The sequence below is a fragment of the Salvelinus fontinalis genome, chromosome 30 (assembly GCF_029448725.1).
Source record: "Salvelinus fontinalis isolate EN_2023a chromosome 30, ASM2944872v1, whole genome shotgun sequence".
NCBI lineage: Eukaryota > Metazoa > Chordata > Actinopteri > Salmoniformes > Salmonidae > Salvelinus > Salvelinus fontinalis.
Window position 1 is genome coordinate 29,371,847 of NC_074694.1, and position 20,899 is coordinate 29,392,745.

Consider the following 20,899-nt stretch of genomic DNA (forward strand, 5'->3'; position numbering starts at 1 on the left):
AGGAGGGGAAGAGGAGTAGGAGAAGATAACTTTTTTAAGTTTATTAATTCGACCATTTAAAAAAAACAAGCACACATAAAACTTAAAAGCCATACATGCACATGAATAAAATAATCGAGGATAACACACAATAAAGTCTGGGACTTATTTCCATTGTGGTCCTTTTGAGACAAGATGGCTATACAAGACCAAACACAGTATGGTAGTGAAATAATAAAACAAAAACATAGAAGAACATCTATCTCATCATTCCAGTTACATCATAGGGGTTATTCATATGGGCACAGAGGACATCACACATATTTTTACTTTATCTTTAAAGCTGTCCAGAGAGGACGTTGTTTTTATAGGCAGAGGCAACTCATTCCATTCTGAGGCTCCAGTATACAAGAAAGTACCTTTCCCAGCATTACTCCTGAACCTGTATAAGCACACATCAGCAACACCTGATCTGGTGCTGTGATTGTGTGCATCCCTAACACGAGGAAAGTAATCACTTAAATATCTGGGCGCAGGACCATAAATACTCCTGTAAACCAAACCTAGTCTAACCTGGGACAACCTAGCCTCAACAGGCAGCCAGTTTAGTTCCTGAAAGCAGCTCCTGCCTATGTGAGTACGTGGACTCACCTTCAAAACTGCCCTGATCAACTTATTCTGGGCCATCTGGAGCTTCCCCTTCATAAATTTAGATAAGCCCCCAAACCAGGAAGTACTAGCTTAGTCAAAATGGCATTGAATGAGGGCAGTAGCTAGCACAATGAGGGCAGTAGCTAGCACTTTCAGGAGGAGAAGAGGAGCAGGAGGAGAAGAGGAGCAGGAGGGGAAGAGAAGAGGAGTAGAAGGGGAAGAGGAGTAGAAGAGGAGGAGGAGTAGGAGGAGTAGGAAGGGAAGAGGAGTAGGAGGAGAAGAGGAATAGGAGGAGAAGAGCGATTAGCCCTGTAAGTACAACACCGTATGTGTGCATTGGGAGTGGAGAGAGGAGCAAAGAAACATCCCAAAAAATGACCAAGAACATCATCTCAAGCCTCTCCCATCCAATCCCCAACCCCCTCAGCCCCACCAGAGCTTAACATGCTTTGATCGCAGCTTTGAAAAAAACGTCAAAATCTTGGAGCAGAGGCAAAGCAAAGAAGAGACTCAGGGTTCTGGTTGTCTGTGCTGAAGTGGTGGTGATGGAGTTAGTAGTTGGTGTTGGGGATGGGAATTACTGTAACTATAGGGGAAAATACATTCACACGTTCAGGTGTTGGAGATCAATGAATATGACCAGCAAAATGTAAAGACTCTGCCTCCTGCAGTCTATACCACCATGTGTGGTTTATTTGCAACAGTTCAACCCTACATATTGTTTAACCACAGATTATTTCTCTCCTGGTTCAAGCCCATGGACATTGTTGTGATCCTGTAGGATCCCAATCAATTAATGGTTAGTAATTCCCATAATTGACTCACAAAATCTTCCCAATTACATCTCCACCTTGTCCCATTGTGTTAGGGTTGGAGCCCAGGAGCGTTATGCCAATGACACAAGAGTCAATTAACTGATATTAAAATCATGACACCTTCCCTCTTAACCCAACTCTCACCATGGCCTTTCTAAATGAAGGTTCCAAATTATGCATTGACTCTAGATTAATTACCATGACAGTGAATTACAATAATGATAATTCACCTTAAGGGTGATGCAATAATTTTGGATTGTCTGTATTGTAGGGATGTGTTTTGAATTGTGATTATGTAATTCGGTAATGAACGGATACTGCTTTTTAACCCTAGCCTCGGCTTACAGACGTTCTCGTTTGTTCGGAACCCTAACGCTAACTTCATGTCCACACCCCGGTTTAACCCTAACCCTAGTAATAACCTTAATTTTAACCCTAGCTTCATGTCCACACCCGGATCAACCATAACCCTAACCCAGGTGACAGAGCAGCATACAGATGTACACCAACAATGTGCAAACAAACAACAGATAATTAACTGTGTAAGGGTGCCTGTCTACCCTCTACATGTCTATACAGTATCGTAGACTATACCTAGCTGTCAGTCAACCTGCCGGTCAGTTTACTATCGGTCTCCCATATGCTCATGGATATTCATAGATATACTATGGTGACACTACAGTGGTGTAACTCGCCAGTCATTTTCAGCAGTATGCAACACACCACTCCCCTCTCATTCCATCACAGCAGCCCAGAATTACAATTTTCCTCTGTGCGTATGTATGCGCAAGTGTCTCCCCACCCCCTCACTCCTTCCCCACATTCTCTTCTCTCTCTCTCTCACACACACAGAGAACTAAATGAAAAAATCTAAAACTGGCTATAATCAGAGCATTGCGTAACACATACAGTTTAGCTGTCCAGAGGTTATGTTAATAAAGACATACTTGCATAACTGGTCAATTCTTGGCAGAGCCAACTCACTAAATTGACGACCGGGTTGGAGTACTTTTTGAACCTTTACAAACTCTGGTTTTAAGCTACACCATCCAAAACCTCAGTAAACACAGTTTGATTTTTCCTTTGAGGAAATGGATATTGTTTTTTGTCGTTACTAATCCATTCGATATGATGACACTGAAAGTACAGCTATGCAGTATGTCCAAAGTTCATAGCATTATATTAACTGCTGTGAATATGCAACTATCATACTGAATAAGATCATGAGCAAAATATCAAGATTGGGCAGCCTGTGGGGCAGCCCCTGTCTATCTCCCTCCCCTTTTTGTCAATTCCCAGCACATCCCAGGACTCAGGTGATTCAGACCAGACTCCATGAAGCTTTATGAGCTAAAAAAGCCCCAGGATCAAAACACAGCAAGTGTGAGCTCAGAGGGAGGGGTGGTGTGTGTTTTCAGGACTCAAAGCTGTCCCCTGAAACAGGGTTTCCCAAAGAGAGCGGACAGCGTAAGTATGTGCAGAGGGAGAAATTGGGAGAATTAGTTGAAATTCAGCGATGTGGATAATACAGTATCTGCATAAAGTAATAGGAGGGTGGGGGAAATGTGTGTTCGTGTGTTGGGGAGGTTAGAAAATGTCCTACGCTTAGACGTTGCTGACGCCTGACAGGCCTTACAACGCCTGGATAGGCATTTTAAGTGTCAGCTAACCACGTTTGTCAGTCGATGACACACAACGCAACCATTGGTTGTTGTGTCACCTCGCCTTAGCCGTGGAACCCACCCTTCATGTTTTAGCTACAGGACCAATTACATCCAGACCTGCTGATTCTGTTGCAGAGTAAAAGAAGTCTCTCTCACGTGCTTTAATATTTCTGGTAATTTGTCATGAAAAAAAAATGCACATACTGAAACAGATGGGTGATGGAATTTATTAGCAATGTCTGCACCATGTCTGTGTGTGTAGAGAGAGAGGGTCTAGAATGCACGCTGAAACCCCATGATAAGCCCTGTAAGGAGAAGAAAAAGGTTAAATGACAAAATGGTATGAGGTGCCCCCAAACTAACTGTCTGAAGAGATTAGAGGGAGATATATTTAATTAGAAGCGAGTGAAGGTAAGGACACTGGGTGAGACCCGGGCTAAGTGAGACCCGGGCTAAGTGAGACCCGGGCTGCATCTCAAATGGCACTAGGGTTGAATATCTTCCAGGTATTTTACAAATCATTTTTCTCCTGGGTAACCTGGTATTCCCCGCCAAAGCCGTTAGTGCCATTCAAAAGCATTATACAGTATATAAATAGGCCTATGCATGGATTTGATCAAAGCTTTGATATATACATATACAGTGCATTAGCAAAGTATTCAGACCCCTCTCTTTTTCCACTTTGTTACGTTTCAGGTTTATTCTAAAATGGATGAAAATTTATTTCAAACAAAAAACTCAAATATCACATTTACATAAGTATTCAGACCCTTTACTCAGTACTTTGTTGAAGCACCTTTGATAGCGATTACAGGCACACCTGTATTTTGGGAAGTTTCTCCCATTCTTCTCTGCAGATCCTCTCAAGCCCTGTCAGGTTGGATGGGGAGCGTCGCTGCACAGCTATTTTAGGTTTCTCTAGAGATGTTCGATCGGGTTCAAGTCCGGGCTCTGGCTGGGCCACTCAAGGACATTCAGAGACTTGTCCCGAAGCCACTCCTGTGTTGTCTTGGCTGTGTGCTTAGGGTCATTGTACTGTTGGAAGGTGAACCTTCGCCCCAGTCTGAGGTCCTGAGCAGGTATTCATCAAGGTTCGCTCTGTACTTTGCTCCGTTAACCTTTCCCTTGATCCTGACTAGTCTCCCAGTCCCTGCTGCTGAAAAACATCCCCACAGCATGATGCTGACACCACCATGCTTCACCGTAGGGATGGTGCCAGGTTTCCTCCAGATGTGACGCTTGGCATTCCGGCCAAAGAGTTTAATCAAACCATGGCCCTTCTCCCCCGATTGCTCAGTTTGGCCGGGCGACCAGCTCTAGGAAGTCTTGGTAGTTCCAAACTTCTTCCATTTAAGAATGATGGAGGCCACGGTGTTCTTGGGGACCTTCAATGCTGCAGAAATGTTTTGGTACCCTTCCCCAGATCTGTGCTTTGACACAAAGCTGTCTTGGACTTCTATGGGTATTCCTTCGATCTCATGGCTTGGTTTCTGCTCTGACTTGCACTGTCAACTGTGGGGCCTTATATAGACAGGTGTGCCTTTCCCAAATCATGTCCAATCAATTTAATTTACCACAGTTGGACCCCAATCAAGTTGTAGAAACATCTCAAGGATGATCAATGGAAATAGGATGCAGCTGAGCTCAATTTCAAGTCTCGTAGAAAAGGGTCTGAATAATTATATAAATAAGGTATGTTTTTTTTTTTTTAATTTGCTAACATTTCTAAAAACATGTTCGCTTTGTCATTATGGGGTATTGTGTGTAGATTGATGAGGACATTTATGTAATCCATTTTAGAATAAGGCTGTAACGTAACAAAATGTGGAAAAAGGGTAGGGGTCTGAATACTTTCCGAATGCACTGTATAGGGCTATATCTAACTAGAACAGTATCATCTATTTTGGATGCAATTTTAATGAAGTTGATGCAGAAAGAATGGCTGCAAGAGTGCTTGTACTGCTGTAAAGCAACGATAGAGTTACAGGCTGTTTTAAAACTCTGTGGCTGCAATAAAAAAAAAAGTAAAATCTTTACAACTAAAAGATACCAGATGCAGATGGGTAAATTATACGCGCATTCGGTCTTTATATTACTGTAGCATAGACTATGCTGCAGCAAATGCAGGCCTACCTGTCACAAGAGAACAAATGATTAGTCTACATGCATTGTGAACTGCGCTCCATACTGAGATGGGCTGTCTGTCCCCACCCTGAGCATTGATTGATCATGCAGAGAAGCCAGATTTAGGCATTGTATATCATTTAAGTTCCATTTCACACCTTGCTGTTCTTAGAAATAATTTATTATAATTTACCTTTTTTTTTCTCCAGGGAAAAGGGAATGTTTTTGGGTGGTAAATCCTCATACATCTCAGTGACCAGGTTCCCACCATTTAACCCTAAAAGGCACCCTATTCCCTATATAGTGCACTACTTCTGACCTGGGCCTATTCAACTCTGGTCAAAAGTAGTGCACTGTATAGTGTTATGGAATATGTTAACCTGCACACTACCACTTCCACTCAATTCCCCCAGGGGGCAGCAGCAACCTTGTCCAAGTGCTGAGCCTGATTGATAAGCACACAAGAGCTGCCAATTCAGGTGGTCAGTCAGTGTCCCAGCTGGTAAGCCGTGAGGCTGCTGGGTTCGTTTGGTGGCCATGATTTGCAATCTCGAGTTTAGGCATGCCTGTTTTCCTTTTTGTATCAATTTGTTTCTGTCACCATCTGAACATAATAATCAGCTTGGGCTTGTCGACCCAATGTAATCAAGACACTGCTGGACCTAAGGTAAGGTTGCCATCTCTCTGGGCACATGTGCATCCAAAGCAGTCCTCAAACGCTGATTTCTCACATAAATGTACACATTCATTTAGGTTAAAAGACCACTTAACTAGGCCTAAAAAAAAAAGTGCAGTTGATCTGTGATGGGTACTCAAGCTGTATTTTGTCAATGATAATGTCGCCCTCCAGTGGCTATATCCAGTGGCTATATCCAGTACCATAAAAACTGTACCAAGGTATAGACAGTCACCAAATCAGTGTGCATTTACAAAAGGTTATGGTATAATAAAAACACACACATTTTCAAGTTTTCATTGAATTTTTTATATATATTTTTTTCATATAAAATGACACGGTCCAAGTTGTTTGGAAACCAAGCCATGACCACTTTATTCCCCACCTGCTATTCTATGCAACTGGGAAGAAAAAATATGGACAATCAATAATACACCCCCCACATACAGAAATGCATAGTGGTCTAGCAAACACCTCCAGTAACTGCCTCCTCCAATGAGGTTCATTTCACCAATTGGGGTGCGTTCAATTCAATACAACGTTTGCTACGTTGCGTGGAGGTTTGTAGTGAACGACACGCTTCCCCAAAACAGCGTGTACCGTTCAACAGCCTTTGATGTACGTTTGCTTCTGTTTGGATAGTGCAGCGAGGTGTGGTTGATCAATATGGGTGTGACCATTAAAAAAAAAATCGTAAAAACTCGTGCAGCACACACCATACACAATCTCCCTCTGGGCTACCATAATCAACCCGCTTTTCCACTGGTCGTTCAGTACAGTGCAGTTTCCGTTGAGCTAAACATTAAATACCATTGTAAACGCTCCTCTGGTTTGCAAAAATGCACCAATGAGGCTTGTTCATTACAGCTTTCCACCAATCAGTGGTGCAGGCACCACGGACACTTTGGGTCTGTCCTCCACATGTATTACCCTTTGTCACCATAAGGGTGTGTCATAGACCAAGCTCCACTAATGCAGTATCATCTCTCACCCACTGCCTCTGATCTAAAGTCAGTTTTGCTCACTAGCCTGTCCAACTAGAGTGAATGCAGGGCAAGGCCCCCGGTCTCAGTGAATGATGAATGATGCTGGGCCAGTGAACCTCCAGAGTGGTGGACCTGCTTATCGAGTAAGAGTGTTTGCGTGAGAGAGATAAGAGCCTGTACGCAGTATGCGTGAGCGTGTGTCTGTGTGTGATTCTTTACCACTCCTCACTCCGTAGAAGCTACAAACAGGAGTCCCAGTGCAGAGTGAGGTCTGAGCTGTCCAGGAAGTCTACTGAGAACACACTGGGGAGCGTGTGGGGGCCCAGAGGGGCAAGACTCGTTCCCCCTCCACCTCCCATGGAGATGTCTAGCCAGTCCATGCTGTCCAGGGCTGGGTCCCCGAAGTCAAGCCCTGCTGGGTGCGGGGAGAAGCCCAGGTCACTGGTGTCCATGTCCATCGGGGAGGGGGGATGGTCCAGGATGCTGGAGGTGCTCAGCATTTGGCTGTGGAGGTCGTCAATCAAAGTCAGGCCACCGTCAGGCTCCACTCCCAGGAGGGGCGTGCCGGTGGTGCTCTCCAGGAAATCCTCCAGACGACTACTTCCTGGGCAGGGCAATGGCTGCTGGGAGGGCAGGGCGGGTAGGGAGGGCTCCGGAGGGGGTGTGGGTGGCGACAGGTGAAGAGGGGATGAGGGAGGGGTGGGGGGGTTGGAGTGGAGGAGGGCCAGGGAAGGGTCTGGGTTTGCTCGGAATCCAGAGATTTCTGGGTGGAGAAGAGAAAGCATAACTATGAACAATTATTAAACAAATGGGTTGGCGCTCATGTATTGGCAGTAACACTGTACCCAAACCGGCCACGCGCGTGCGCAAATTGATTTTGTCCCCCCACACCAAACGCGATCATGACACGCAGGTTGAAATATCAAAACAAACTCTGAACCAATTATATTTATTTGGGTACAGGTCGAAAATCATTAAACATTTATGGAAATTTAGCTAGCTAGCTTGCTGTTGCTAGCTAATTTGTCCTGGGATATAAACATTGAGTTGTTACTTTACCTGAAATGCACCACGTCCTCTACTCTGACAATTAATCCACACATAAAACGGTCAACCGAATCGTTTCTAGTCGTCTCTCCTCCTTCCAGGCCTTTTCTCATTTGGACTTTATATTGCGATTGGCATCTAACTTTCATAGTTACCATGACAACCGACCAAACTCAGTTAATCTTTCAATCACCCACGCGGGTATCTGCTTCTAAAAACCAAATGAGATGGCACGCGGGTATCTGCTTCTATAAACCAAATGAGGAGATGGGAGAAGCAGGATTTGAACCGCGTTCAGCGTCACAAATAGAACTGACTTCTATTTTAGCACTTGGCAACACAGACTCATTGGCGCACGCGACGTGAGCGGTGTGGTCAGCATGTAAGACATTATGAAGATATGTGTGAGTGTTGTGTGTACACTGCTCTGTTCGATTACCTCCACTCTTCAAGAGGATGTCAAACAGGTCATCCATCTGTTGACTGCTCAGGCCGTTCTCCTGGGGGCAGAGAAGACATTTAGTACAGTTTACAGTACTCGTGGCTGTTTAACAAAACCGGCAAACATGTACAGTACTATAAAATCAACAACATACTGAGCAAATTTGAGATGAGACCAATGCTAACAGATGGACAGAGAAAATGAGAGAAAATAAAAGATGGAAGAGAAAAATAATGGACAGGAAAGACATGGATAGACATGTGCAGAGGGACATGGCAAGAGTGAAGGGCATACTTTGAGGCGTTGAGTGGAGGAGAAAGAGGTCTGTTTAGGAGAGGGAGGGGTGAACAAAGTGTGCCGGTCAAAAGTGGGACACACTTCTCTCTGAAAGGGTGGAAGGAGAGAAAAAAGAAAGAATGAGGGCAGGGGAAAGGAAATGGGCTACAAAGAAAGAATAAATGCAAGTTTAAAAAAAAATAAGCCAAATATGAGATGATATTGGACATGCCATGAATGATCATTGCATAATTGGTCTACCTTGAGGAAGGGGGAAGCGGTGCTTTGGCTTTCAGACGAGTTGGATACCTCGTCAAAGAAAGGATGGAGATTGGGCGGAGCGGAGACAGACTGACTCGGCTCTGGCACTCCATTGGTCTCCAGATCTAGACCCGCCTTCTGTTCCTGAAGGAGAGAAAAAGGACAGTGATGATTTTAAGAGTATTGCCAGACAGCGACAGCTACAATTGTGTGTGTGTGTGTGTGTGTGTGTGTGTGTGTGTGTGTGTGTGTGTGTGTGTGTGTGTGTGTGTGTGTGTGTGTGTGTGTGTGTGTGTGTGTGTGTGTGTGAGCGAGAGAGCAGACCTTGTATTTGCCTTGATTTGTTGTAACTCTCATACCTTTTTGATAGGCTGGTTGACAGGGCCTGGTTGTAACTGTTGTTTTGATTGAGTGTCGGAGCTGAGTATCTCAGCTGGGGATTGGCTGGGGAGTTTGCTTGTAGTTGACTGCAATCGCTAGAGGACGAAATAGGGAGATTGAATTCACCATTAAACATTGATGGATTTTGATGAAGCTGGCCCGAGTGCATGGAGTCTGTGCCGGGTGAAAAACGATTGCATTTGTTTTGGACCAAGCTGCATCCCTGGTGTTAGCCCCGTTCTGGCCGACGTGGAAATCGGCAGAAAAAATAAGTGACGTCGGTTAAGCATGTAAAGTAATGAGTAGGATTTCACAAGCAAAAGTGATGACTTCTGATAACGCTTTATGTGCCATTCCAATGAAAACTAACATATTTTAAGTTTTTGAACGATACATAAGGCTGCCTTGTTGACAATATGACTGGGAGAGTCAAAATCACTTTGAGTCAAAATGCAAGCAGTGATCTCCCGCTCAGATAAAAAAAAGAATACATGACTTAAAAAACATAAGCCTATGCAACATTAACCAATTAAAAATAGTTCTGTAGTAATGAGGTTTGTGCAGTAAGCTATAGTCCCAATACATTATCACTGCATATTGATTAGGCTTGAATTTCCTTGCCAATGTTGTTCTTCTCAGACCATTTTGAAATTATACCACCCCTCCCCCCCAGAAAAATTATATGATCACACTGGTAATACAGTTGTGGCTATAAATATTTGCACCCTTGCACCATTTAATCCAGAAAACTGTTGAAATTAAAACATATATACAGTGGGGTGAACAAGTATTTGATACACTGCCGATTTTGCGGGTTTTCCTACTTACAAAGCATGTAGAGGTCTGTAATTTTTATCATAGGTACACTTCAACTGTGAGAGACGGAATCTAAAACAAAAATCCTGAAAATCACATTGTATGATTTTTAAGTAATTAATTTGCATTTTATTGCATGACATAAGTATTTGATCACCTACCAACCAGTAAGAAATCCGGCTCTCACAGACCTGTTAGTTTTTCTTTAAGAAGCCCTCCTGTTCTCCACTCATTACCTGTATTAACTGCACCTGTTTGAACTCGTTACCTGTATAAAAGACACCTGTCCACACACTCAATCAAACAGACTCCAACCTCTCCACAATGGCCAAGACCAGAGAGCTGTGTAAGGACATCAGGGGTAAAATTGTAGACCTGCACAAGGCTGGGATGGGCTACAGGACAATAGGCAAGCAGCTTGGTGAGAAGGCAACAACTGTTGGCGCAATTATTAGAAAATGGAAGAAGTTCAAGATGACGGTCAATCACCCTCGGTCTGGGGTTCCATGCAAGATCTCACCTCGTGGGGCATCAATGATCATGAGGAAGATTAGGGATCAGCCCGGAACTACACGGCAGGACCTGGTCAATGACCTGAAGAGAGCTGGGACCACAGTCTCAAAGAAAACCATTAGTAACACACTATGCCGTCATGGATTAAAATCCTGCAGCGCACGCAAGGTCCCCCTGCTCAAGCCAGCGCATGTCCAGGCCCATCTGAAGTTTGCCAATGACCATCTGGATGATCCAGAGGAGGAATGGGAGAAGGTCATATGGTCTGATGAGACAAAAATAGAGCTTTTTGGTCTACACTCGACTCGCCGTGTTTGGAAGAAGAAGAAGGATAACCCCAAAAACACCATCCCAACCGTGAAGCATGGAGGTGGAAACATCATTCTTTGGGGATGCTTTTCTGCAAAGGGGACAGGACGACTGCACCGTATTGAGGGGAGGATGGATGGGGCCATGTATCGCGAGATCTTGGCCAACAACCTCCTTACCTCAGTAAGAGCATTGAAGATGGGTAACACACAGCCAGGGCAACTAAGGAGTGGCTCCGTAAGAAGCATCTCAAGGTCCTGGAGTGGCCTAGCCAGTCTCCAGACCTGAACCCAATAGAAAATCTTTGGAGGGAGCTGAAAGTCTGTATTACCCAGCGACAGCCCCGAAACCTGAAGGATCTGGAGAAGGTCTGTATGGAGGAGTGGGCCAAAATCCCTGCTGCAGTGTGTGCAAACCTGGTCAAGAACTACAGGAAACGTATGATCTCTGTAATTGCAAACCAAGGTTTCTGTACCAAATATTAAGTTCTGCTTTTCTGATGTATCAAATACTTATGTCATGCAATAAAATGCAAATTAATTACTTAAAAATCATACAATGTGATTTTCTGGATTTTTGTTTTAGATTCCGTCTCTCACAGTTGAAGTGTACCTATGATAAAAATTACAGACCTCTACATGCTTTGTAAGTAGGAAAACCTGCAAAATCGGCAGTGTATCAAATACTTGTTCTCCCCACTGTATATATATTTACTAAGAAATACTAAAATGTCAGAGACAATATTATTGGCACCTTCTAGAAGTAGTTAGAAATAATTAGATTTCAAGCAGGTGACACTCCTTTACTTTGGAATTGAACTCACTTCTGGTGATTTGCAGGTGCCTGCAATATAAAAGTCACTCATTCAACCAGTTTCAATAGAGAAAAGTACTAATTCTCCTGTGTTGTGTCACTGTGTGTACTGCAATGAGCATGGAGAAAAGAAAAGCAGAGAATTATCTGAGGAGGTCAGACAGAAGATTGTAGCCAAGCACATGGACAATCTCAAGGTTACAAGTCCATCTCCAGAGACCTTGGTGTTCCTGTTTCCACTGTACATAATGTTATCAAGATGTTTAAAGGCCCATGCCACTGTAGCCAACCTCCCTGGACGTGGCTGCAAGAGACAACTCGATGGAAGATTGGTGCAGGAAGCCTAGGGTGTCAATAATTTTGTCAATGCCATTTCTGTTTATTTTCTGATGTAAATGGATATATTGAGTTCTGAAAGAAAAACTAAGATTCTGTATGTCGAGTCTCTCTCTAGCCATGGTTTTCAAAGTTTTGAAATCTCACATGATCAACTTTGCTGAGCGTACATTACATACATCTTTTTACAGTTTATGTTGCGAGGAAGCTGCAGACACTGATCTTAGCTATCTGATTGGCCAGCAGTAGCCCTATAGATGCACTTGATTTGCTCTCTGGGCCTGCTGGGTAGGCAGAGTTCTACCTTCAGACATGAAATGGTTCAAAATTGGAACACTTTGCCTTCCCGGCGCTAGGGCTGTTGAATCAAGTGCGCCTGCTTTCAACAGCGTGAAACGAATAACAAAAAATAGGAACGCAAGGCTTTATCGTTGTTGTTTTTTTACAGAAATGTTTGGTGATCGACTACGAATGGCTTGGAGATTGACCAGTCGATCGGTTGGTGACCACTGTACTAAGCTATATGGAATTGTTTTAAGAAGGTCATACCAAAGATCCTTTAGCTGTTTGATTTACTGCTATTAGCCCAGACAAACGCATCAAATAACAGATTCACTACATGGAACAACAGATATTCCCTTAAACAAATCTAAAGGAAGTTTGTTCTGAAGTGTCGGTCCTATATCCGAGAGATACACTATACATACAAAAGTATGTGGACACCCCTTCAAATGAGTGGATTTGGCTATTTCAACTACACAGAAGTGTGCAGAAGTGCAATTGGTGGATTGAGACGCATCCCGATGCAAAACAACATGTCTCTAGCTTAAACTGACAAGAGTTTTGTGGATTTTTTGTATTATGCTAACTTGATTTCCAACGAGGCCACGGACATCCAACCGAGGGGGTTAAAAGGACAAAACAGCTCAGAGCAATTTTACTGCACTGTGCTACCATCTTTCACAATCATTTGACCTCTTAACATAGAGATCTGTAACACTTATTAGCAGATTTCCAGCGTAACTGTACCTGCAGTGTGATGCGTTGTGATCCACTAGTTTTGCCCAATGAGGTCACGCCGTTCTGGCCCTCTGCATTGTGATTGGTCAGTGCTATCAGGTAGTGGTTACCGTTGCCGTCAGTGACAAGGGTGGGCGTGGTGCCCGACTTGAGGAGGTCCAATGAGAAGGTCTGGGCGGGGACCTGGGTGCCATTCTGTTGGCCGATGAAGACTGGAGTGACCTGGAGAGAATAGGAGTAGAGAACAGACATATTCAAACCAACGGCCCAACAGAGATGGGGAAGAGACAGACTTGGTTCCAAACCCAGGTCTTTGCCCGCTGAGGTAAAGAATAGTCTTCAGGTTTCAGACACATTTATTCCGTTAAATATGCATGTATGGTTTCAGACAAGGTTATTGTGTTAAATATGTACCTGATGTGCGGTGACTGTCTGCAGTGTGTATACCTATACCGTAGATCTATAGACTGTACGATATAGATCTGTAATGACTGAATGTACCTGTTGTGTGGTGACGGTCTGACTCAGTTGTTTGTTCTGCTGCTGCCTCTGGGCCTGTCTCTGCTGCTTCCTCTGCTGGGCCTGCAGCTGTTTGTGCTGCAGCTGGAGCTGTTTCTGCTGGGTCTGCTGGATGATCAGTTGCTGCAGCTGCTGCTGTTGCTGGAGTAACAACTGAGCTGATGTCTTCTGCTGCTGCATCTGCTGTGTCTGTTGTTGCTGTTTTTGTTGCTGGAGCTGTTGGGACTGCTGTTGTTGTGTCTGAAGTAGTTGTTGTGTCTGTTGTTGAACCTGTATCCGGTGGATCTGCTGCAGTTTGAGCAGAGTCTGCTGGGAGCACTGTGTCGGCTGAGGCTGTCCCTTAGGCTGAGCTTCGTCCACTCCCTCCATCTCTTCTTGCGTCTCTACCTCCGTCTTGACCCTCACCATCTCTCCGTTGGTGAGAGCGGGATGGAGAATGGCTGAGGCTTTGATAGAGGTAGTTTTGGTTTGGGCCTCCTGGGCATAACCATTTACCACCACACCCTGCATCTCTTTCAATCCTGTCTGTTTCCCGTGCTCCAGTTGCGAGCGCAGGGTCTCCACCAGCCTCTGTTTCTGCCTCAGCATGCGTGTCAGCTCCTCGATCTGCTTGTCCTTCTCCTGGAGCAACTGGTCCTTGTCCAAGGGGGAGGCCTCCATGGCTGCCCCAGGGGCTCCTGAGGGCTCCTGAGGCGCGGTGGGTGAAAGCCGAGACTGGGAGAAGCTGCAGGTGGGTAAGTGACCCTGGTTCTCCTCTTTGATGGAGGCTGGGGAAGGGTGCAGGCTGAGCTGGGTCAGGGGAGAGCTCACCATCTCCCCGAATAAGTCTCCATTACAGCTGGTCTCGTCGGGGCTCATTACCGCCAGCGACCGTTCTGATGGGGTGGGAGACACAGGAGGGGAGGAGTACGTACTCCCAAACCTCATAATACGGGCTGGAGCAGCACTCTGAGCCAATGAGAAAGCGGGTATCTTCCCGCCTGCCTCTCCTGATTGGTGGGTGATGGTATTGGTCCCGGCATGGGGGGGGGCAGAGATGGTGATGGTTGCAGGTTGGGTTGAGGCATGCTGTGGGGTTGGTAGGCTGGGTTTAGGGGTTACAGTCGCAGTAACACCACCTCCACCATTCTGCTCCTGGTAGTTCCTCAGCCTCTCGATCAGGTCCATCTTAGTGCCAGACACGGTCAGACCCCGCAGTTTCAGCTCCTGTTTCAGCTCAGCAACCTGGAGGGGAGAAGAAGAGTTATGATTCTGATCCTTACCCCCTTATTAAGTACACACATATATATATACACACACAAATGTATGTGCACACTCCATTCAAATTAGTGGATTCGGCTATTTCAGCAACACCCGTTACTGACAGGTGTATGAAATCGAGCACACAGCCATGCAATCTCCATAGTAAAACATTGGCAGTAGAATGGCCTTACTGAAGAGCTCAGTGACTTTCAACCTGGCACCGTCATAGGATGCCACCTTTCCAACAAGTCAGTTGGTCAAATTTCTGCCCTGCTAGAGCTGCCCCGGTCAACTGTAAGTGCTGTTATTGTGAAGTGGAAACGTCTAGGAGCAACAACGTCTCAGCCGCGAAGTGGTAAGTCACACAAGCTGAACAGAACGGCACCGCTGAGTGCTGACCTCGGTTGCAACAGTCACTACCAAGTTCCAAACTGCCTCTGGAAGCAAGGTCAGCACTAGAACTGCTCGTCGGCAGCCGCACGCAGCCTAAGTTCACAATGCGCAATGCCAAGCGTCCGTTTGAGTGGTGTAAAGCTTGCCGCCATTGGAGTCTGGAGCAGTGGAAATGCGTTCTCTCGAGTGATGAATCACGCTTCACCATCTGGCATCTACTCACTTTGAAGTCATCCAGGTTGGCTGGTAGCGTCAAAGGTCTGGCCCCTCCCACAGGGGTTTGGCTCTGACGACTTGGCCCATGCTGATTGGAAGGGGCCGGGGTCGTCGGGGGAACACTGCGTGAAGGGGAGGGGCCGGGGTTTGTTGAAGTTGACTGCTCTGCAGGTGGTCTGAGGAGAAACAAGAAACAGAGAAGTGAGTCCACACGCACACCACGCACATAGGGTGGAACAGTCGCCTTCACACACAAAACCACATGCCATTAAACAGCATGGAGTGAATTATGGGATTCCTCTTATTTTCAAAACACACATCGTCAATTCCAATTCCAATCCCAACACACACACACACACACACACACACACACACACACACACACACACACACACACACACACACACACCTTTCCCTCACACACTCACTTGGGTGGTGCTGGGAGGATGGTGTGGTAGTTGTAGTGTTGCTGCTGCTGCTGGTTGAGGATCTGCAGCTGGAGGAAGAGCTGCTGCTGGTGGAGGATCTTGGCGTAGGTGGAGTCCAGCTGAGGGGGAGGCTCCCGGTCAGCCTTCTGGTCCGGAGGGATGTACTGGTGGTACTTCAGCTTCTTCACCTTGGGCTTCACGTCTTTGGACTTCTTAGACCTCTGGGAGAGGCGCTCCAAGCTGGGCTTGGACTGGAACTGAGAGAGTTACAGTAGATGGAGGGATCGATAGAGTGAGCGTAAGATATGAATGCTTGTATACAGAAAGTATTACATTCCAACCTTCATAGCAAGATATTCAGACTAACAACAGGGGATGTCCCTCACCTTGATTTGACCACTGGCAGGGCGGGAAGCAACCGGCGTCACTGTCCCATTGGTCAGCTTCTGTCGTTGCAAGGAGTCATGGTCATTCAGCAACAGCGGAGGAGGGGGAGGAGGGACCTGGGTAAGAAACTAAGAAAACATCTGATTGGTCAGTTGAAGCGCCAATAATGGGACAACTCATGTGATTACTTGTCTATGTAAGCATGCGTGAAAACCATTGGCTTCATCTCCATTCTGTGGCTATAAGTACTGTACAAAAATAAAAAACATTTTTAGAATGATCTGTACCTGTGAGGGGGACATGTCCCCGTTCTGAGTGAGCATGTCAGAGGGGGACAGCTGGGAGACAGGACCCAGTGGAGAGTCGTGATTGGCTAGAGTGTCCGGAGAAAACGCATCACTGCTGTCCTCGTCCAATGAGGACTCTCCTGCACCCTTTGGAGAATCTGTGTGTGATAGAGAGATTTATTAAACCTCTATTTCACCAAACAAATGATCTTCTACAAAAACTAGTTGATAAGTTGTGAGGTTCAGTATCACTACAACAAACATCTATATTTCAAACTATGAGATTAGTAATTGGCAATACACCAAGAGGCGATTGCCAAACCAGAATGACTAATGATGGTCTCACAGTCTCCACCATGAGGATTTAGCAATAACAATATCCTGACACCAGTTCAGTACTGTGACATTGTGATATTGCAATGATAACATTTTGAGGAACATTTGAACTGTGTGTGTATTGCAGTAGACAGTGTGTGTCCATACCCAGTAGTGAGTGTTGCAGAGGACAGTCCAGGTCTACAGGCAGGATGTTCTTGTGGATGAGCTCTATAGGACCAGGTCTGTGAGAGATCTTATCATTGAGGTCATCAGCCAGCCTGGCCCTCTTCAGCTGCAGCTGCTTGGCCTGCAGAGACGGCTCTGCTGACGTCTCTGTGTGAAGAGAAATACACACACGGTTTCACAAGGATGTCCAGACACCACTCAATTAAGTACACAAAGTCCTCAAAGAAGTGCATAACTAAACATACTTATGTATATAGAGCAGCACAAACAGACGTGGTATAGTTGGCTCAATGTAATCACGTCGAGAAGTAGTGTGAGGGTGTAGTCCTGTGGTGTAGTTTTGTGGTGATCAGAGAGGGGGCGCTATGACTCACCCTCCAGTATGTGCATCCTAACCAGCTCTGAGCGCTCAGGACGACTCCTGATCTTCCTCTTCAGATAGTCCTCAGTCTGGAAGGGAGGAGAGGAGGGTGGGAGAAGAGAGAGTGCGAAGAAAGGGAGAGATGAAAGAAGTATGGGAGAGGAGAAGGGTGGAAAAGGAGAGAGAGCGATGAGTGTTGTCTCAGAGAGAGGACGCAGTTCAACAAAGACTGCACATATTGAACTACAGAAAGAAAGACCGACGTGGAGAGACTCACCCTGGCTCTCTCCAGACTCCTCCGCTGCTCGTGGAAGGCTGCCGGACTCTTCAGTGCTGTGGACAGTGAGGGAACGAGGGAGAAACGACGAAGGAAGAGAGAATGAACAAAGGAGTACAGACTATGCTGTGAGCTCTTCACCACCACTGGAGATTGCCAGTGTGAGAACACACGCTGAAAGCAGAACTCTATATGAAAAGGTCAAAGGAGTTATATACACCAAACAGTAAGAGAAAATAGAACCGTATGTTTTTGTATTGACTGGTGCGTGACCCGTTTCAGCAGAACAGTGAAGGAGGAACAGCCTGCTATAGTATGAGAGAGGTCTACGCCTGAGAACAATCGAATAAAGATCTGAATTACAGACCAGACAGGATCTTTAAGGAGGGGAGGACAGATGAGAGAGAGAGGAGTGATGGAACAACTTTCTGAGAGGGGGACTTTCTACATCCATCACTCTTCAAATGTATTGGTCCTCAGCATGTCCCTGTCCGTGTGTTGTGTGTGTGTGTGACTAAGCATCTCACCCCAGCAGCCCCCATCAAAACACAAATGTGGACTTACACGTAAGCACACAAACATACACACCAAAACAAGTACAAGACACACACAGTGGAAAGTTGAAGAGGATGATGGAGGGACACTGGAGATTTCCTCATCACATCACCTGTGTGTGTGTGTGTGTCCATTGTGGGACGTAATGCTGGCTTACAGGAAGGGGTCAAGCCAGAGGTTAGGAGGTCAACCGGGAGGATGGGGTCAGAGACTAGCAGGCCTAAATATTGGCCTAACCACTCATATCAAGTCAACATTTGTCTCCAAATACATGCAAATGGATCATGGTGGATCCTGTATACTCTGTAATTCACTCTTATTTATATATCCGACTGTACTGTGACTGTAAATCCATGACATGAGCACTACCGTCAACTGACAACGGTTTTACCGTCAAGGCCCTGTATTCTGCTATAGCCTTGGGCCATATTCATAACAAGTGAGGTTGGGTTGTAATGCCTCCCCCGCCTCCCCCGCAGGAAGACAACCTGATCCTCAGTAATCTGGACTAATCTGGAATAAAGTCCTGTATGTATGTTTGTCTGTGCAGGGTAACTGTGTAGAAACACAGTTCCCCTGGCCTGTTGTTGTTGTGTAATAAGAGTGGGAGCACAGAGGAGAGGCCCATCTTAGGGCCAGGTTAGCCACTTTGCACCCGAGTTGTGACCCATCGTAACTAGCCTAGCACAACCATCCGGAGCTCTCGCAAGCTTACATTCTGTTGAAGTGAAGCGAAACAAGAGTGACGCGCGGTCAGGATGGTCTTGTATCAGGCTAGGTCATAACAGAAGCAAATCCTGAATTGAAAATCGAACAGACCCCAACCCGGGTGCAGACTGAGTGCACTTGTCAAGGAGAGTCAGTGTCACAACGCTGTCACTGACAGTGACAATTGTGTCCTTGTTAGGGTCCTTCTGAAGGGTGCAGGTTAGGGAGTTAGTCAGTTTCTCTCTCCAGTAAGAACCGAGAGATAGCCCATGCACTTCCTCCTTCCTACAGCTGAACACTGAGTCTCTTCAGCTACTGAACAGAGCACAGAACAGGAAGTGGACACAGAAGGGGAAGCTGGCTGGCCCACTTGATAACACAACAACGCAAAACACGACACAAATTACAACGCTAACACAACACAACAGGCCTGTCTGTCCAATGGAACCGGAACAGAACCTGTGCTGGTCAAGCATGCAGAGAGTGATATTCTATTATAATTGCTGCTCTAGACAATAGAGATAAGGATAGAGAGTTTGGGCACTACTTACGTGGCATGATCCCTTGGCTGACCAGTTCCTCCCGGGTGCGTCGCTGCTGTAGTTTGAGCTGGAGGACTGCATGAGGACAGTGAGAGAGAGGTAGAGGAGAGTCAGCAACTGCCAGCATGGAAACAACAACAACAACAACAACCTCTTCAAAACAAGAGTTTCAGGTCCAGACTGCCATCCTACACTGAAGAATCCGTCTGCAGGGCAGAGAGGGTCTCCTGATGTCAACAAACACAGGAGCAGACAGATAGAGCAGGACTCAATGGACAGAATCCTCGCTCTTTTTTTACTTCCTCCCTCGCTCTTTTTTTATTTTTTTTCTCTGTTGCAAAGGAGGGCGGAGTAGTGACATTATTACACACTTCCTGTTTCTAAACCCAAAGTGAGCTTATAAAAACACAGAAGAATGTGTGTTTGGGACAGACTCCTTGTTGCATGTACGCCTGACACATCGTTATTTCAAAGCAGGAAACATCTCTTACGTAATGACTCCGAGATACAGTCAGTCTTGTCAGCAGACTGTTTTCTCACTGTTTAACCACTTAGGTTGACCTATTCATTCACTCCTCACAGTACCCTGTATTATCAAGCCAGCTATGGTCTACTTCCTTTAATTGTTGAAAGATTTGCAGTACAAACTATTATGTACTGCAAATCTTGCAACAATTAAAGGAAGTAGACCCTTATCAGTCTTCCAATCAGAACAACTGACCACCTAAATGGCTGTGTTTGACCTTTTTGTTAACCAGGCTTTCTGGGAAACTCACCCCCGGTTTAATTATTGTATGCACTCAGGAGAGTACCAAGCCACTGCTGCATTTCTAGGAGTGGACTATTTGTTTGTCATCAGTTCCCGTCTCTATGTAGTAGGCTAGTCTCTGGAGCGGCCACATGCAGAGCATATATGTGTGTGTGTCTTTCTCTCTCGCCTGGTGCTTTAAGGGCAGGAGCACCTGTTAGGGAGGGCTGATACCATGACATCAGAAGTGCCAGGGAGTCTGAGTCTAGTCAGCTGTTCTTTTTTATTTCACCTTCATTTAACCAGGTAGGCCAGTTGAGAAAAAGTTCTCATTTACAACTGCGACCTGGCCAAGATAAAGCAAAGCGACAAAAACAACAGAGTTACACATAAACAAACATATAGTCAATGACAATACAAAAAATCTATATACAGTGTGTGCAAATGTAGAAGAGTAGGATGGTAAGGCAATAAATAGGCCATAGAAGCGAAAGAATGACAATTTAGCATTAACACTGGAGTGCTAGACGTGCAGATGATGATGTGCAAGTAGAGATACTGGGGTGCAAAAGAGCAAGAGGATAAATAACAATATGGGGATGAAGTAGTTGGGTATGCCATTT

At 45.5% G+C, this 20,899-nt stretch overlaps 1 protein-coding gene across 5 annotated transcripts in view; it reads right to left on the reverse strand.

Moving 5' to 3' along the window:
• Positions 1 to 6,194: 6,194 nt before the first annotated feature.
• The window catches only part of mrtfab (myocardin related transcription factor Ab), a 54,625-nt gene continuing 39,920 nt past the window's right edge, over positions 6,195 to 20,899 (reverse strand). For 4 of the 5 annotated variants that reach the window (XM_055890355.1, XM_055890356.1, XM_055890359.1 and 1 more), the window contains 15 exons: positions 19,538 to 19,603; positions 17,724 to 17,779; positions 17,460 to 17,535; positions 17,065 to 17,232; positions 16,582 to 16,739; positions 16,294 to 16,422; positions 15,908 to 16,164; positions 15,487 to 15,655; positions 13,611 to 14,852; positions 13,119 to 13,331; positions 9,281 to 9,397; positions 8,922 to 9,065; positions 8,679 to 8,768; positions 8,382 to 8,442; positions 6,195 to 7,658 (listed from right to left, as the gene is read on the reverse strand). In XM_055890355.1, coding sequence (XP_055746330.1) covers positions 7,135 to 7,658; positions 8,382 to 8,442; positions 8,679 to 8,768; positions 8,922 to 9,065; positions 9,281 to 9,397; positions 13,119 to 13,331; positions 13,611 to 14,852; positions 15,487 to 15,655; positions 15,908 to 16,164; positions 16,294 to 16,422; positions 16,582 to 16,739; positions 17,065 to 17,232; positions 17,460 to 17,535; positions 17,724 to 17,779; positions 19,538 to 19,603 — 3,470 coding nt within the window. In that variant the 3' untranslated portion in view covers positions 6,195 to 7,134. The remainder of the gene's footprint in view (positions 7,659 to 8,381; positions 8,443 to 8,678; positions 8,769 to 8,921; positions 9,066 to 9,280; positions 9,398 to 13,118; positions 13,332 to 13,610; positions 14,853 to 15,486; positions 15,656 to 15,907; positions 16,165 to 16,293; positions 16,423 to 16,581; positions 16,740 to 17,064; positions 17,233 to 17,459; positions 17,536 to 17,723; positions 17,780 to 19,537; positions 19,604 to 20,899) is intronic. The other variant, XM_055890358.1, reaches the window with a different exon arrangement.